Source organism: Pan paniscus, chromosome 1 (assembly GCF_029289425.2).
Source record: "Pan paniscus chromosome 1, NHGRI_mPanPan1-v2.0_pri, whole genome shotgun sequence".
In the NCBI taxonomy this organism is placed as follows: domain Eukaryota; kingdom Metazoa; phylum Chordata; class Mammalia; order Primates; family Hominidae; genus Pan; species Pan paniscus.
This window is the reverse complement of record NC_073249.2, coordinates 174,431,208-174,450,037: the sequence shown is the minus strand read 5'-3', so window position 1 is coordinate 174,450,037 and position 18,830 is coordinate 174,431,208. Positions and strand designations below refer to the sequence as shown.

Sequence of the window (18,830 nt, the reverse complement as noted above, 5' to 3'; positions counted from 1 at the left end):
CCCCTCACCTCCCTCCCGGATGGGGCGGCTGGCTGGCCGGGGGGCTGACCCCCCAACCTCCCTCCCGGACGGGGCGGCTGGCCGGGCAGGGGGCTGGGCCCCCCACCTCCCTCCCGGACGGGGCGGCTGGCCGGGCAGAGGGGCTCCTCACTTCCCAGTAGGGGCGGCCGGGCAGAGGCGCCCCTCACCTCCCGGACGGGGTGGCTGGCCAGGTGGGGGGCTGAGCCCCCCACCTCCCTCCCGGACGGGGCGGCTGGCCGGGCGGGGGGCTGACCCCCCCACCTCCCTCCCGGACAGGGCGGCTGGCCGGGCAGAGGGGCTCCTCACTTCCCAGTAGGGGCGGCTGGGCAGAGGCGCCCCTCACCTCCCGGACGGGAGAACAATAAGGCAGAACAATAGGTGTAAAACATCTAACAAAGTGAAATTAAAAGACAGTGATACAGGGGTTGTAAATGTCTTCATGACCCTTATAAAATGCACACAAGGATAAAACAGAAATACAAAGGCTGGGCGCAGTGGCTCACGCCTGTAATCCCAGAATTTTGAGAGGCGGAGGTGGGTGGATCACCTGAGGTCAGGAGTTCGGGACCAGCCTGGCCAACATGGTGAAACCCCGTCTCTACTAAAAATACAAAAATCAGGTGGGCGTGGTGGCAGGCAAATCACTTGAACCCGGGAGGTGGAGGCTGCAGTGAGCCGAGATCGCAACACTGCACTCTAGTCTGGGTGACAGAGCAGAACTCTGTCTCAAAATAAAAAAAAGAAAAGTAGATGTTATTATCACTTCAAGGTGATAACTTATCCTATCTTATACAGGATGGCACAGCCTTAACTCAAACCCGGAAAAGCCAGATTGCAATTACTGTGCTCTTAACTACTTCACCTTACAACACACTGTGTGAAACTGGATAATGTTTTTTTTTTTTTTTGATTTTTCACCTAAATTTATTTCTTGTTATGTCATTTTAGAAAATTTGAAATATACTAAAATATTGTAAAGAAGAAAATTAAGGCCAGGCACGGTGGCTCACGCCTGTAATCCCAGCACTTTGGGAGGCCGAGGCGGACAGATCACGAGGTCAGGAGTTCGAGACCAGCCTGAACAACATGGTGAAACCCCGTCTCTACTAAAAATGCAAAAAAAATTAGCCGGGCATGGTGGCACTTGCCTGTAATCCCAGCTACTCAGGAGGCTGAGGCAGGAGAATCACTTGAACCAAGGAGGCGCAAGTTGCAGTGAGCTGAGATTGCACCATTGCACTCCAGCCTGGGCGACAGAGAGAAACTCCGTCTCAAAAAAAGAGAAGAAAATTAAAAGCACCTACAACACCACCATGGTTTGAATTTTAAGATATTTCTTTTTGGTCTTTCTTCAATTTCTTTTCATGTTTTAAAATTCAACCTTGTTTTTTATTTTCTGTAGAAATGGGGTCTCACTGTGTTGTCTAGGCTGGTCTCAAACTCCTGGCCTCAAGAGATCCTCCTGCCTTGGCCTCCCAAAGTACTGGGATTATAAGTGTTATCCACCACACCCAGCCTATTCAGTTTTATTTAATCTTTTTTTTTTCTTCTTTTTCTTTTTTTCTTTTTTTTTTTGGTATTTTTCTTTTTTTTTATTGATCATTCTTGGGTGTTTCTCGCAGAGGCGGATTTTGCAGGGTCATAGGACAATAGTGGAGGAAAGGTGAGCAGATAAACAAGTGAACAAAGGTCTCTGGTTTTCCTAGGCAGAGGACCCTGCGGCCTTCCGCAGTGTTTGTGTCCCTGGGTACTTGAGATTAGGGAGTGGTGATGACTCTTAACGAGCCTGCTGCCTTCAAGCATCTGTTTAACAAAGCACATCTTGCACCGCCCTTAATCCATTTAACCCTGAGTGAACACAGCACATGTTTCAGAGAGCACAGGGTTGGGGGTAAGGTCACAGATCAACAGGATCCCAAGGCAGAAAAATTTTTCTTAGTACAGAACAAAATGAAGTCTCCCATGTATACTTCTTTCTACACAGACACGGCAACCATCCGATTTCTCAATCTTTTCCCCACCTTTCCCCCCTTTCTATTCCACAAAACCGCCACTGTCATCATGGCCCGTTCTCAATGAGCTGTTGGGTACACCTCCCAGACGGGGTGGTGGCCTGGCAGAGGGGCTCCTCACTTCCCAGTAGGGGTGGCCGGGCAGAGGCGCCCCTCACCTTCCAGACGGGGCAGCTGGCCGGGTGGGGGGCTGACCCCCCCACCTCCCTCCCGGACGGGGCGGCTGGCCGGGCGGAGGGCTGACCCCCCCCACCTCCCTCCCGGACGGGGTGGCTGCTGGGTGGAGAGGCTCCTCACTTCCCAGACGGGGTAGCTGCCGGGCGGAGGGGCTCCTCACTTCTCAGACAGGGTGGCTGCCGGGCGGAGGGGCTCATCACTTCTCAGACGGGGCGGTTGCCGGGCAGAGGGTCTCCTCACTTCTCAGACGGGGCGGTTGCCGGGCAGAGGGTCTCCTCACTTCTCAGACGGGGCAACCGGGCAGAGGCGCTCCTCACATCCCAGATGGGGCGGCGGGGCAGAGGCGCTCCCCACATCTCAGATGATGGGCTGCCGGGCAGAGATGCTCCTCACTTCCTAGATGTGATGGCGGCCGGGAAGGGGCGCTCCGCACTTCCTAGATGGGATGGTGGCCGGGCAGAGACGCTTCCTCACTTTCCAGACTGGGCAGCCAGGCAGAGGGGCTCCTCACATCCCAGACGATAGGCGGCCAGGCAGAGACGCTCCTCACTTCCCAGACGGGGTGGCGGCTGGGCAGAGGCTGCAATCTCGGCATTTTGGGAGGCCAAGGCAGGCGGCTGGGAGGTGGAGGTTGTAGCGAGCCGAGATCACGCCACTGCACTCCAGCCTGGGCACCATTGAGCACTGAGTGAACGAGACTCCGTCTGCAATCCCGGCACCTCAGGAGGCCGAGGCTGGCGGATCACTCGCGGTTAGGAGCTGGAGACCGGCCCGGCCAACACAGCGAAACCCCGTCTCCACCAAAAAAATACGAAAACTAGTCAGGCGTGGCGGCGCATGCCTGCAATCGCAGGCACTCGGCAGGCTGAGGCAGGAGAATCAGCAATTATTTCTTTTTTAATTGTTTGTTTTTGAGATGGAGTTAAATTTACCTGCCTCAGCCTCCCAAAGTGCTAGGATTACAGGCGTAGTCACCGCACCCAGACCAGTTTTTTGAACAAGTGCAGTTTTATTTAATCTTTACAGCAACTTTCTGAGGTAAGGACCATCAGTGTCTCATTTTACAGAGGAGAAAACTGACACTTAGAGAGAAAGTGACTTGCTCAAATTCAGAGCTACTAAGTGATGTATAATCACATCATACATGTATAATTTGAAAAACAAATTATCTCATATAAGTAGTTTGTATTCTTATGTTTTCACCTAAAATTATATCATAAACATTTTTTGATGACATTGATTATTTCTTTAAAACATGATTGTTGGCCGGGCGTGGTGGCTCATTCCTGTAATCCCAGCACTAAGGGAGGCCGAGGTAGGCAGATCATTTGAGATCAGGAGTTTGAGACCAGCCTGGCCCGAAACTGGATAATGTTAATATGTAACTGAGAGCTTGCTTTTGGTGTACTTATTACAATAAATCAGGCTTCCCAGCCACTGACTGAGCATTGTGGATTGGGCCTCAATTTACTTACCCACAAAATGGAGAAAATAGAATCTTCCGTTTATTCAACCAATATTTATTAAGTACCCATCGTGTGCCAGGCACTATTTTAGGATAATGGAAGATTAAGTGAAAAAATGCAAAATGGTAAATCCACTTTCCCACTACCTTAATCCTTTGCATTTATTTGTAAGGTACAGTGGTTTTATTTATTAAGTATCATTTGATGAATATTATGGAACTAACATAATTCAAGCAAAATTTTGCATTCAATTTCGGCAGATTCACAAACCTCCTAAAGTCCACATATTGCCCTCCATTAAAGTTAAAAACTGTTGCAAAGGGACTTAAACCATTCTGTCATATTGGAAACTCCTTTGGCATTTCCAGCCCACCTAACACAGCAGAGACAAGGGTACTATTATTCATGTGTTACAGACAACTAGAATCGTATCTAATCATTGCAGTTTCACAAATAGACCAGGATAAGAATGCCTTTTCCAACTGTCACAGCAGAAGACTCTTCAATTCCGGGGTTAGAAAAGAGAAATAGGAAGGGGGCCACCAGACTTCTCTTCTGAAAAGAAGGTGAATGACAGACAGCCCAGCAGTTAGGAGCTCATCTGAAAAAAAGATCTGGGTAGGAGACCAGACTGCTTAGTCACGAAAAGCGACCTAAGACACGTCCCTCTCTGGGCGCAATTTACGTCCGTAAAATGGGGTAATAACCTCTGCTCCGCCTTCCCAGTAGTGATTCCTACACTATAGCTCAAAGAACGAAACAAGTAGAGTGCTTTACAAATGCAGATGGAGGGAAAGTCATCACTGAGCCTCAGGGTGCGGAGGGCAGGAATGCTCCTGCTTCTAGGCTGTTGGCTTCCGCCTTCCCCCCTGCAAACTCAGTTCCCTGCAGCGCGGGAAGCCTTTTAGGAATCGGAGTGTGGAACAGAGGAACGCTCTTAACAGTTCAGAATAGTGCCTGGCACTGAACAGGCGCTTGGTACATGTCAGCTAAAAGAATCAATGACTGAGTCTACAGAGAACGTCCTCAGTTTCAGAGGTTCCGATGCGCCCTCCCCCGAGTCTCTCGCAGCCCGCTGGACGCCACACTCACCCGGCTCCAAAGCTTCCTCCGGCTAGCCGCAAGCCCTCCGTTTCCTACCGCCTCCACTTCGAGAGCTCCGGGGGATGCAGCACCTCTAACCTGCACCAGCAGGGCTCCTTCTACAACTACGGGCCGAAAGCCAGGACCAAAGCGTGTGTCTTACTAGAAATGAAAAGAAGGTGGAAGGAGAAAAGAAAACTTCGCGCCAATCGGCGTGGCCCCGCCCCCAGAACGTCCCTTCGATGCGACACCAACTAGCTCGCCCCGCCCACTCCGTACACCTAAGAGGGGCGCATGACGTACATCCGCTAACATGCAGCCGCCATCATTGATTCGATCGGCGACGCGGGGAGCGGAAGCCCTTTACACTGCGGTGTTTCCGGTTTCAAGATGGTCGCCTAAACCGTTTAGTGAAACTTCTTCCACCTTTCTCCATTCCTCTAGGTGCTTTTTCTGAACCTGGATGTGACGCATTAAAGGATCCGACCGAAATAGAATTGAAGGCATTCTAAAATGGCTAACCGTACAGTGAAGGATGCGCACAGCATCCACGGCACCAACCCTCAATATCTGGTGGAGAAGATCATTCGAACGCGAATCTATGAGTCCAAGTACTGGAAAGAGGAGTGCTTTGGACTTACAGGTAAGTGGAAGCGCGCGGAGCGCCTCTCAGCCCCCTTGTGGCCCATTTCTCCTGACCGAGCGCGGGTAGGACTAGCGACTGGCCTCTGGGGGTGGTACTGGAACGGAGTATGTCGATCATTCAGAAAAATTTTGAGTGCCTGCTAAGTGCCTCGTCTTGTGTTGAGTATTAGAGGCACAGATGAATCTGATAAGGTCATATTCTGAAGGCTGTCTCAGTTGTGTGTTGTGAGTTATTCCGTATTTAATGATAGCAGGCTGGGTTGCAACAGTGTTAAGCTCAGGGATCCGGATATAACACTTTGACACAATCTGTTGAAGGTCTTTAAGGACCTAACGTTAATATGCCTGAAACCAAATTCATGATCTTACTATTCTTAGATCTGGGCCGGTTCCAGTATTTATAAATATCAGTGCTTCAGAGAAGTCTTCCAGGTAATCTTCCGATTTGAATTGTGACTTTAAATCCATGTCCTGTGACAATCTGTGGACCTTGAGCAAGTCACTTTACCTTTCTTAGCCCTCATTTTCCTTACCTGGAAATAAGAACATTGCTAGAACTTTCTTCATGACTTGTTAAAAAAGGTTAAGTGAGATAATATGAAAAGCTTAGCAGGGTATCTATTTTATTGTCCATTCTCAATGTATATTAGCTGCTGTCGTTACTGTTATTAATACACATTCGTTCTCCTAATATTACACTGTTGATGTATATTTAGGAGAACCAAAGCTTGAACTAACTCCACTCCAACTAGAAAGAGCTTAGCCCTAATATGTCACTGTATTGTTTTTGTTTTTTAGCTGAACTTGTAGTCGATAAAGCCATGGAGTTAAGGTTTGTGGGTGGCGTCTATGGTGGCAACATAAAACCAACACCCTTTCTGTGTTTAACCTTGAAGATGCTTCAAATTCAACCCGAGAAGGATATCATTGTAGAGTTTATCAAAAATGAAGATTTCAAGTGAGTGCAATGTTCACTAGCTAATATAAGAGGTTTAATTTTGGCGGTTCAGAATTGGGCTTTGGTTAAGAGGGGTGTACACAATGTATCTCATTTCTACAGAGTTCCACTCCAGATTTTTGCTTTTGAGCCCTTGAGTTTGTATTTTTTGTTTGTTTTTTTGTTTTGGAAACAGAGTCTCTCTGTGTTGCCCAGGCTGGAGTGCAGTGGTGCGATCTCGGCCCACTGCAACCCCCATTTCCTGGGTTCAAGTGATTCTCCTGTCTCAGCCTCCCGAGTAGCTGGGATTACAGGCATGTGCCATCACGCCTGGCTAATTTTTGTATTTTTAGTAGAGATGGGGTTTCACCATGTTGGCCAGGCTAGTCTCGAACTCCAGACTTCAGGTGATCCCCTCCCCCCTGGGCCTCCCAGAGTGCTGGGATTACAGGCATGAGCCACCACACCCTGCCAAGTTTGTATTTTATCTGTTCTGATTGTATTAATCTTCTACTTTACTTTCTCAGTTTTGGTAATTTTTCCCTGAAAAAGGATTTCACAGATTCACTAAATACATATTAAGCAAAAGTGAGTGCCTGATATGTTGGTAGGCACTGGACGCTCAGGGGTGAAAATCAAACAACAAAAGGTGGTGGTTAAGAGGTGTAAGATCTGGGTTCACATCCAGATTCTGTTGCCCATTAACTATGACATTGGAGAGGTTACTTAATTTTCTAAACTTTGCTTATCTGTAAAATGGTGACTATAATATAAGAGTGAAAGAAGGTAATGCATGCAGATCTCTGAACACAGCATTTGCTGCATGGTAAACACCTAGGAAATGTCAGCTTCTCATTACCGTATTACCGATTCTCGAGGAAATCACAAACAAGTATAGGAGACAGACATAATAGCTTCTTACGTGCCATGCTGTAAGGGCTTTGCATATAATAATTCATTTCACTTTCACAACAACCTTCTAAACTTTTAATCCCTATTCTACAGAAGAGGAAACTGAGGCACAGATTAATTTTGCCCAAGTTCAAACAGCTAGTAAGTGGCAAATCTGGCTTCAGAGTTCATATTCTTTGCTACAGTATTCTGCTTCTCGTACAAAGAAACTATGACTTTCAAAAGCCTCCAAGTTACCCAAGAGGAAATTTAAGTAGTTAGATATAGGAAAAAGGGAAGAGGAACAACTCTTTTTTTTTGTTTGAGACGGAGTCTCGCTCTGTTGCCCAGGCTGGAGTGCAGCGGTGCAGTCTTGGCTCACTGCAAGCTCCACCTCCTGGATTCATGCCATTCTCCTGCCTCAGCCTCCCAAGTAGCTGGGACTACAGGCGCCCACCACTACACCCGGCTAATTTTTTATATTTTTACTAGAGACGGCATTTCACCGCGTTAGCCAGGATGGTCCCGATCTCCTGACCCGGTGATCCACCTGCCTCGCCTCCCAAAGTGCTGGGATTACAGACGTGAGCTACCGCCCCTGGCTGGAATGACTCTAAAAAAGCATTAACAGCTAGAAAATACCTAACTTTTGTTAGGCACTTACTGTGTGCTCTGTGCTATACTTAGCACTTTCAATGCATTTCTTGTTTATTTACCAAGCCATAAATTAGGTAGCATTATCTCCGTTTTACAAGGATTGAGAAAACACATGATTTGACCAGTAGTGTCACAGACTTAGTAAATTATGGAGTCAGAATTTGAACCCAGATGACTTACTTTTTTCCAAAACCAGCAGTCATGTTTATGTGTACTTGTTCTTGTATTGTTATTAAATATATCTTCTTTCTGTTTTAAAATTCAATATATGGCCAGGTGTGGTGGCTCACACCTGTAATCCCAGCACTTTGGGAGGCCAAGGCAGGTGGATTGCTTGAGGTCAGGAGTTCAAGACCAGCCTGGCCAACATGGGGAAACCCCGTCTCTACTAAAAATACAAAAATATGCCAGGCATGGTTGCTAACACCTGTAATCCCAGCACTTTGGGAGGCCAAGGCAGGCAGATCACCTGAGGTCAGGAGTTTGAGACTAGCCTGGCCAACATGGCAAAACCGGTCCCTACTAAAAATACAAAAATTAGGCTGGGTGTGTTGGCACATGCCTATAATCCCAGCTACTTGGGAGGCTGAGGCAGGAGAATCGCTTGAACCCAGGAGGTGGAGGCTGCAGTGAGTTGAGATCGTGCCACTGCACTCCAGCCTGGGCAACAGAGCAAGATTCTGTCTCAAGAAATAAATACATAAAAATACAAAAATTAGCTGGGCATGGTGGCGGGCGCCTGTAATCCTCGCTACATGGAGGCTGAGGCATGAGAATTGCTTGATCCCAGGAGGCGGAGGTTGCAGTGAGCCAAGATCGTGCCACTGCACTGCAGCCTGGGCAACAGAGCAAGACTCTGCCTTAAAAAATAAAATAAAATTCAGTATTTCTTTTGATTCTTAGAGTAATCCTGTGAGGTAAATAGGTTTTATTCTAGTTTTACTGACGATATATTTGAAAGTTGATCAATATGTATGATGTTCCCACAGCCATAAATGGTAGCATGGGAACTTGAACTCAGGTCTCCATATTTTAGCTGTCTTTCTTCTGCTGCATTCTACCTCCACAATTGCAGCTTTCTTACCTGCCAAAGAGAAGAACATGTTTATCCACTATTGTCATGAGAACAGCTAGTTGTAAAACTCAGGAACTTCTAGGATGGCCTGTTGTTTCACTGTCTTCTGTCTCTCAGGTATGTCCGCATGCTGGGGGCACTTTACATGAGGCTGACAGGCACTGCAATTGATTGCTACAAGTACTTGGAGCCTTTGTACAATGACTATCGAAAAATCAAGAGCCAGAACCGAAATGGGGGTAAGTATGGTGCTAAGTCTCCTGATTGTCATTTTTAAGCCAGTTTTTATTTCACCAGTACTTCTACCTTTGCATTGTCATAGACAGTGTGAATGCTCCTCTTCGTCTACATTGTTACTGTCTCTATGCAGGTTTTCCCTTGTCCCTCATGGGAGTTTTCAGTCTGACTACTAGCTTCGTGTTGGCCTTACCCAGCCTGCCTCTGTCTGTCTCCTTTTCCAAGTGCATCTTATGTTAATCCCTGCCTTGCATCATATGCCCCCTTTACATGTGCTCCATCCCAAAAGATCTAGCTGCAGAATGGCTTCTCCATAAAAACCTTCCCCAGCCCTCTCAGACAAAATTAGTTTTCCATATTTTACATCTTCACAGTTCTTTCTACTGGCCTCTCCTCTAACACTGTAATTCACACTGCAGCATATAAGACTACTCATTTTTATACAGGAATCCCACTGAAAAATAAGTATATCCAAGAGAGGCAGCTCCATACCTTCTACAAGGAGATTACTTAATGTGCTAAGGAGGGATTCCAGGTAATGCAGTCAAAACCTTTTCTCACTTGGTGTCATAACAGAAGATAGGAACATTTACCTTTCCCCCTACATATATCATTAAACAGTAGAAGGTTAAGAATTTGGGGCCAAGCACGGTGTCTCACACCTCTAATCCCAGCACTTTTGGAGGCCAAGGCGGGCAGATCACTTGAGGTCAGGAGTTTGAGACCAGCCTCGTCAGTATGGTGAAACCCTATATCTACTAAAACTAGAGTAATTAGCAGGGTGTGGAGGTGCACACCTGTAATCCCAGCTACTCAGGAGGCTGAGGTAGGAGAATCCCTTGAACCAGGAGGCGGAGATTGCAGTGAGCCGAGATCATGCCGCTGTATTCCAGCCTGGGCGACAGAGCAAGACTCCATCTTAAAAAAAATAGAATTTGGTATTATACTTTAAACTTATTGATTCATTCATTGACTAAATACATATTAAGTGCCATTGACATGTCACATACTGTGCTATGTGGTGTAAATACCATGGTGAACAAGATGGACATGGCCATGGCCATGATGGAGTTATTTATTTATTATTTTATTATGTAAAACTAAGAATTTCTGAACCTATTGACATTTTGGGTCGTATAACTTTTGTGTGAGGATTGGCTTGTGCATCATAGAATGAGTAGCAGTATCTCTAGCCTCTACCCACTAGATGGAAGTAACACCTCCTTCTAAGTAGGGGGATGGGCATGTGCAAAATTGCCCATGGTTGAGAACCCCAGAAGTAAGGTAATGTTTACCATGGAAGTTCTCAAAAGCTATATATGTATATGTATGTGTGTATATATATGTATTTGTATATGTGTATATACACACACATATATATACATTTTATATATAATTATATTTACATACAAATATATAAATATACATAATCATATATAATTTATATATAACATAATTTATATATAATATAAATTGCCTGTAATCCTAGCTACCCAGGAGGCTGAGGCAGCAGAATTGCTTGAACCCGGGAGGCAGAGGTTGCAGTGAGCCAAGATTGCACCACTGCACTCCAGCCTGGGCAAAAGTGAGACTCCGTCTCAGAAAAAAATTTTTTTTCTAACTCTAGCCAAAAACAATATTTCCTTATTAAAAACACCTCAGCTCTGCCATATACTAGTAGTATAATCTTATGCAAATTACTTAAATTTAGTTTTCTCCTATGTAAAGTGAGGTTAATGATACTTTTATATATATATAAATGTATATATATACACACACACACACACACACACATATATATAGACATATAATTTTTTTTTTTTTTTGAGACGGAGTCTCGCTCTGTTGCCCAGGCTGGAGTGCAGTGGTGTGGTCTCAGGTCACTGCAACCTCTGCCTCCCAGGTTCAAATAATTCTCCTGCCTCAGCCTCTTGAGTAGCTGGGATTACATGTGCCCACCACCATGCCCAGCTGATTTTTGTGTTTTTAGTAGAGATGGGGTTTCGCCATGTTGGCCAGGCCTGTCTTGAACTCCTAACCTCAAGTGATCTGCCTGCCTTGGCCTCCCAAAGTGCTGGGATTATAGGCATGAGCCACCACTCCTAGCCAGTTCTCAAAAGCTATCACTCCATGTGCCATATAAGATACATGTTCTAAATTCAGAAACATTGCAGGTTCAGATGAGAAATTATATTTGAGTTATATGATCTCTTCAAGATCATCCCTACATAATTCAGGACTGTTTGTGCTTGTTTTTGTGTTTGTCTCCTGCTAATTGGGACATCTTCATTCATCCCTTAATCTCTTCTAAAGAAGCCTAGCACATAGATGTCCTGATATGAAGTCTTAACACTTCTTTTACTTTTTGGCATCTAAATCTGTTATTTCCAGGTTGTTTGCTCTAATGACTTTTTCTTGCAGAGTTTGAATTGATGCATGTTGATGAGTTTATTGATGAACTATTGCACAGTGAGAGAGTCTGTGATATCATTCTGCCCCGACTACAGGTAAGAAATAAAAGTCTGTTACCAGAGTCACCCTTCTCTTCCTAGACGGGCAGACAGACAAACACATACACACAGCTTAAACACTGAAGCCTGTGGATCTTATGGGTCCTCTTAATGAATAGTCTTCCTGTCTGGGAGTCCCAAGATAGTGGATTGGGAGTGAGAGGAAAATAGATAAAATATTTGAAGAGTAGGGCTTTAAAAGTGAATGGTTTAAAACAAGGAAACTTTGTTTTTCTCCATCCTTTTGTAGTTCACGTGCATGTGTGAGTTGTGCCTCCCTCAAACCTTGTTACAAAGTCAGCACATTACCTGTCTATCATGAAAAAAGAAATTTATTCAGGATGTTACATCAAGGGTATTGTAGCTAGAGTAGGTAGGGATTTTTTAACTTCATGAACATTTTTTTTAAAACTAATCTTCATGTAAAAAGCCAGGACATAAAACAGATAAAAATAGGGCCAGGAGTGGGAGACTGAGCCCTTAATTCCTTAAACTTGCCTTCACCATCTTGCTTCCCTTTCCTAGTGATAAACGATTATCCATGAGGCATCTTTTCAGGAAATGAGTGTGATACAGCTGTCCTGTTCCATGTTGGCACTGTAGGGCATGTAGTGGAAAGAAGGAGATTATAAATTTGAAAACCTACTTTGAGGGCCCAATTCTTATAGCAAGACAATGTCTTGCTGTGTTGCCCAGGCTGTTCTTAAACTCCTGGGCTCAAGGGATCTTCCTACCTCAGTCTCCCAAGGAGCTGGGACCACAGGTACATGCCACTACATTTAGCCATTTGGCATTTTTGAAATCAGCTTTGCCTCTCTGATCCTTAGCCACTCAAATAAACATTGCTAAGCCATATCCCAGATTAAAATGGAACCAGTTCAAAATGCATGAATATCAACAGCTCCCGAGATCCTGGGTCTACTGGAGATTTGGTGCTACTCTAGGGCTAGGCCTCTTCTAGTGGAACTACCAGCCATGAACTTATTAGCCCTTGGATTTTCTCTGTGTATGAAGCCCTTACTTTTGGTTCTAGGCTGTACCTATACTGATTGATATTCCCATGACTTTAGAGTGTAAGGTACAGGGAATAGAGTCAATAGAAAATGAAGATGTTCTCTTCAGGTTTGTATTTATGTTTATAGGAGAACTTTATAGATTTCAGGTCTATTAAACTTGTTAGGAAAATCTTGAACTGTCTTTGAAATGAAATTGCCTCAGCTGTTGCTCCTTGGAACCCTGAAGCCCAGTGTTGAGGTTTCAAGAAATAGGGGAAATGGCAACAACCCCTAACTCTCATCATGTTCTCTGTAGAAACGCTATGTATTAGAGGAAGCTGAGCAACTGGAGCCTCGAGTTAGTGCTCTGGAAGAGGACATGGATGATGTGGAGTCCAGTGAAGAGGAAGAAGAGGAGGATGAGAAGGTCAGGCACCTGAGACTTTTATGGTTGTAGGGGAGGGAGTAATAGAAAATGGGAATGGTTTTTTGTTTTTAGACTTTAATTTTTAACTCTATTGGCCGGGCGTGGTCGCTCAAGCCTGTAATCATAGCACTTTGGGAGGCCAAGGCGAGTGGATGACCAGCGGTCAGGAGTTCAAGACCAGCCTGGCCAACATGGTGGTGAAACCTCGTCTCTACTAAAAATACAAAAATTAGCCAGCGTCGTGGTGGGTGCCTGTAATCCTAGCTACCCAGGAGGCTGAGGCAGCAGAATTGCTTGAACCCGGGAGGCAGAGGTTGCAGTGAGCCAAGATCGCAACACTGCACTCCAGCCTGGGCAAAAGTGAGACTCCATCTCAAAAAAAAATTTTTTTCTAACTCTAGCCAAAAACAATATTTCCTTATTAAAAGCACCTCAGCTCTGCCATATACTAGTAGTATAATCTTACGCAAATTACTTAAATTTAGTTTTTTCTATGTAAAGTGAGGTTAATGATACTTTTTTCCCCAAGACTGTTAAAAGTATTAAATAAGATTATAAACTTAAAGCCCTTAGCAGAGTATTGGCACATTATAATTGCCTAATAAATGGTGGCAGCTATTAAATACTTGGAAAGAAAGAACACTTTCATAATTGCACCTATCCTAAGGAATAAGCCTTGTTTAGGAGGGGGAAAATGTCAACCGCATAGTCATGTTCTTTCACTACTAGTTACGGTGCTGAAAAGTTGAAAACAACCAAGCTGCCCAGTTGTTTCAGGAAGCAAACTTTTTTTTTTTTTGAGATAGGGTCTTGCTCTGTTGCCCAGGCTGAGGTGCAGTGGCTCACTGCATTCTCAGCCTCCCAGGCTCAAGCAGTCCTCCCATCTCAGCCTCCCAAGTAGCTGGAACTACAGGCACATGCCAGCATACCTGGCTAATTTGTGTATTTTTTTTGTAGAGATGGGATTTCACCATGTTGCCCAGGCTGCAGATAAACTAAACATACACACATACACACACACAGGTCTGTTTCTGTTCCCTCTCCTATGAGTCATTTTGGCTGTCTTATATAGCTCATAATAAGTTTTGTTAGTTAATAGGGTAAGTGCTTCCCTCTTTGTAGTCAGGTTACTGTGCTTTAAAGTCACATGGAGATGGACTTTGGGACAAGATGGGGCGTGAAGTATAATTAGTGTTCCTAGATGGCTCTTTATAAGCCTGTGCCTTTCAATGACCCAATCATCTTGTTTCCAGTTGGAAAGAGTGCCATCACCTGATCACCGCCGGAGAAGCTACCGAGACTTGGACAAGCCCCGTCGCTCTCCCACACTGCGCTACAGGAGGAGTAGGAGCCGGTCTCCCAGAAGGTAAAGCCTAGTCATTGGCCTTTTCCCAGAAGATTTTGAGCACTGTAGCCTAGAAGTTTGGATTTTAGAGAAGGAAAAATGCCCGTCTATGGAGAATGTTTGCCCAATATATTAGTTATCTGTTGCTGCAAAACAACCACCTATAAAACCTCATTGGCAGACAACAATAACCATTTGTTCCTTTCACAAGTCTGCAGTCAATGATTTAAGCAGAGCTTGGATAGGCAGTTTTTAAAGTACCTGTTCTGTTGTCGGCTGTCTACTGGCTGGTATGGAATTGCCTTAGCTTGGATGACAGGGGAAATTTCTCTTCTCTGTGTCATCCTCTAGCAGGCTAAGTTGGGCATATTCTCATGGTAGTGGCAGAACTCAAGAGCAAACAAACCCGGTCATGCAAATGTTTTTCCAGTATCTGCTTTTATCACATTTGCAAATATCTCATTAGCCAAAGCGAGTCATGTCGCCAGTCCTCAAGTTAGAATGGGAGGGTGCTAGAGTTACGTGACAAAAGACATGGATACAGAGGTGGGTGATACAGAGAAGCGTGAAGGATAAGATTGGGGCCGTTTTTGCAATCTACCACATCCAGTGCGCCAACCTAGGCTTTCTTCTTCCTCTCCTCTTTATAGGCGGAGTCGATCTCCCAAAAGGAGAAGGTAGGCCTTCAGTCATTTGTGATGAAGGATAGGGCTTTGGGGAGGGGGTGGTGGTATTGGTGTTGTATGTATATTGCTAACCAGATCTGGTAGTCTGACCAGTCTTTTCTACAGCCCCTCCCCTCGCCGAGAAAGGCATCGGAGCAAGAGTCCAAGACGTCACCGCAGCAGGTCCCGAGATCGGCGGCACAGATCCCGTTCCAAGTCCCCAGGTAAAGCTTGTGGGCCTTTTGCCACAGGTTGTCTTAACAAAGAAATGTAAAAGGAGTAGTTAGCCTCCTGCAGTATAGGAGTGCCTGACTGTACTGCCTAACAGAAAAGCAAATGGACATAGAATTTGAAAATTAAGGTTCACAGCTTGACTGTCACTTATAAGCTTTGCTGATAAGGTTTGCTTTAGTTTTTTCATCTAAAATTGGAGGAATAAGATCTAACATAATAGTGAAAACCCAATATGATGTTTGTGAAATTAGTCATAAAGCCCTTGAATGTATATGTATTTGAACTGGTTTCATTACTACTTTCTTTGCTCCCTCTTCCTCCACTAATTCAAGAGTTGCTTCCGCTAAGAGGTGTCCCCTGCATAGGCCAAAAGAATATTAAGCCAATGGCAGGTATTAGGGGAGGTGAGAATGACAGTTTAATAAGAGTAGAAGGGTAGGATCTTATGCAATGGCCTTTTCTTCCCCAGGTCATCACCGTAGTCACAGACACAGGAGCCACTCAAAGTCTCCCGAAAGGTAATGAATTGACCTCTATTTTAACTTTACAGAAATAGTCCAAATTACAACTAATTGGACCTGAAATTTTCTTGTTTTGTTGGGGGATGTTAGGAACTCTCCTTCATTACAAGACAAAATTGGTCTATTGCTTTGAGAATTACTGGGGTTAGATAACTTTTTCTTTTTTCTCTTTTTTTGAGAACTGAGTTTCGTGCTTGTCTCCCAAGCTGGAATGCAGTGGCGTGAACTTGGCTCACTGCAGCCTCTGCCTCCCGGGTTCAAGCTGATACCTGTTTTGCTTTACAGGATTGCAGCTTTGGATAATGGATGAGCTTTGGTCTCAGAAAACATAGGGTTTAGTCCCAAGTTTTAAAACTTAACAGTTGAGTGACCTTGGACAAGTCACTTTCATTTGATAAGATTTCATTAGAAACCCCCACGTGCCATATACCGTTGGGTGCACTTTTTTTTTTTTTTTTTTTGAGACGGAGTCTCGCTCTGTCTCCCAGGCTGGAGTGCAGTGGCGCCATCTCGGCTCACTGCAAGCCTCACCTCCTGGGCTCACGCCATTCTCCTGCCTCAGCCTCTCGAGTAGCTGGGAATACAGGCGCCTGCCACCACCCTTGGCTAATTTTTTATATTTTTAGTAGAGACGGGGTTTCATCATTTTAGCCAGGATGGTCTCAATCTGACCTTGTGATTCCGCCCACCTCGGTCTCCCAAAGTGCTGGGATTACAGGCGTGAGCCACCGCGCCGGGCCTGTTTGGTGTACTCTTAACCTCTGAGAGGTCATTTCTTCAATGGTAAAATTTGGATAGTAATGCCTGACTCAAGAGTGTTGCTCTGAGTCAAAAAAATACCAAGCAGTTTAATGAATATTGAGTGTCAGCTCCATCCGCATCAATGTCAGCATACCAAGGTCTTTCTCAGGACTCCTTTTTTTTTTTTGAGATGGAGTCTCACTCTGTCATTGAGGCTGGAGTGCAATGGCCCAATCTCGGCTCACAGCAACCTCCACCTCCCGGGTTCAAGCAATTCTCCTGTCCCAGCCTCCTGAGTAGCTGGGATTACCGGCGCCTGCCGCCATGCTCGGCTAATTTTTGTACTTTTAGTAGAGACAGGGTTTCACCATGTTGGCCAGGCTGATCTCGAATTCCTGACCTCAGGTGATCTGCCTACCTTGGCATCCCAAAGTGCTGGGATTACAGGCGTGAGCCACCGTGCCTGGCTGCCCAGCTTCTTAATATAATTATTTATATGTGTTGCCATTTCAGGTCTAAGAAGAGCCACAAGAAGAGCCGGAGAGGGAATGAGTAATGGACTCAGTTTGGTTTTAGTCCACATGGCCTCCTGTGGATATGAGGATATCTGTATGTGGAAGGATTAAGATCTCCCCCAGGCAGCTATAAGAATATTTTAGTTTTTTTCTTATCAAGTTTCTCAACCTTTATTTTTAATGAAGGAGGTGCTGAGTTTTGTATCTTTTTAATCATAATCAACATCAGTTTTTGACCCAACTAACCTTGACTGTATTCAAACTTATGAGAGTATAAAGGATCTGGAGGTTGGGGATATGACTGACAAGGAAAGGCTGTGGCCACCTGATGACCCTTTCCCTTTTTATTAAACCGGACACACCTGTTTCCCATTTCTCTGTAGTTTAGTTTTTGGTTTGTTGTGGTTGGAACTGCTTTGAGAATCCTGGGATTTGTGCTGCTGCTATTATTCAAAGATCAAAGGAGTAAAACATAGTAGCTCCTAACTTTTTTCCAGCAGCAGCAAGTGGTAATAAACATGAAAACTGGTTTGTAGCAGTTTTGAAAGAATAGAATGCATTCAAATGTAAGGCTGCTTCTGGATCATTAAAGCCAGTTTCATCAAACAGTTCAACAGAGAGCGGCACTTAATACCCCTTTATACAGCCCATTTTTTCATAGTTTCATTTGTTCTTGCCCACAAGCTTGAAATCCAGGTTAAGGTATCCAGCCTTTATCATATAAGCATTGACATTATCCAGGCCTAGTCAGTAGCAGTAGGGTAACAGGATTGAAAAAGATTTGATGGAGAGGAAAGTATCTAATATTAGTCATGGTTTTGACCTAAATTGCTAGACAGTCGTGCCATTCACAAAGTCAGAAAATATAGCAGGAAGAGACAGCTTTTAGAGGGGCAGAGAATTAGAGGATTGTGGTAGTAATGAAAATGATGCATTCAGTTTAACAAATTTAATTTGAGACAGCTATGGTATAGCTAAAAACAAAAGCCCATAAAGTTGGAGATAGGGACCAGAGTTTAACATAGTGACCTAGGCCAGAATTGACAATGTTTAAGTAATTGTGGAATCTGTCAATAAGACTTCCCAGAGTGTTTATATATATCAGAAATGCATACAACAGAACCATAGGCAACACCAACACAGGAAGAAATAGAAGTCACCTATTGAAAACTGGAATGGCCCATTCAGAAAGACAGGAGAATTAGGAGAGAGTGAGTGAAAGAAGCCAAGGGTCAAGAATGCAGAAGCAAAGGAAGGACTAAAAAGCCTCCACGGACATCGATAATCAAGAGATTATTAAGATCTTTGCTAGAAGAGTTCCTTTACCTGTACTTAACTCCCTTAAAAAGAGAAAAGTGATGGAATGACTTCCTGCAACTGTAGTCCCAGCAGGAACTGTGAAGACCAGCTGCCCTGCAGGATCCAGTTTTTCTTTGGAGGTTGTATCTGGTCATAAGGTAAACATTCTATATATTCTATGCCTGCTCTAGAATTGAAAGACTTCAGCAGTATTAAAGCATTTTTTAATCTTATTTGAGCTTTCATATTCTTCAGTGGTTCCTTTCATAATACCTGAGTTAATAAAAGTGGTCTGAAAGAGCTCTTACGGTTTCTGATAGAACTATATAGGACTACCTTTTAAGATTAAATATAAGCATCTCTACGTAAATGTATTA

General features: G+C 44.6%; 2 protein-coding genes and 1 pseudogene across 3 annotated transcripts in view; 2 read left to right on the top strand and 1 right to left on the bottom strand.

Moving 5' to 3' along the window:
• ORC1 (origin recognition complex subunit 1) overlaps positions 1-5,031 on the bottom strand; it is a 36,014-nt gene extending 30,983 nt beyond the window's left edge. The window contains exon 1 of one of the 2 annotated variants that reach the window (XM_008967914.4): positions 4,769-5,031. The gene's annotated coding sequence lies outside the window, so the exon portion shown is untranslated. The remainder of the gene's footprint in view (positions 1-4,768) is intronic. The other variant, XM_008967915.4, reaches the window with a different exon arrangement.
• Positions 5,032-5,039: 8 nt separating this feature from the next.
• Positions 5,040-18,686, top strand: PRPF38A (pre-mRNA processing factor 38A). The gene is made up of 10 exons (XM_003815034.5): positions 5,040-5,402; positions 6,203-6,362; positions 9,082-9,203; positions 11,623-11,708; positions 13,023-13,133; positions 14,387-14,499; positions 15,129-15,155; positions 15,270-15,367; positions 15,847-15,895; positions 17,153-18,686. Exons 1-10 carry the CDS (start codon positions 5,273-5,275, stop codon positions 17,193-17,195), a joined length of 939 nt encoding a protein of 312 aa, XP_003815082.1. The 5' UTR covers positions 5,040-5,272; the 3' UTR covers positions 17,196-18,686.
• On the top strand, positions 11,950-12,030 carry LOC112438739 (small nucleolar RNA U13; annotated as a pseudogene).
• Positions 18,687-18,830: the final 144 nt, after the last annotated feature.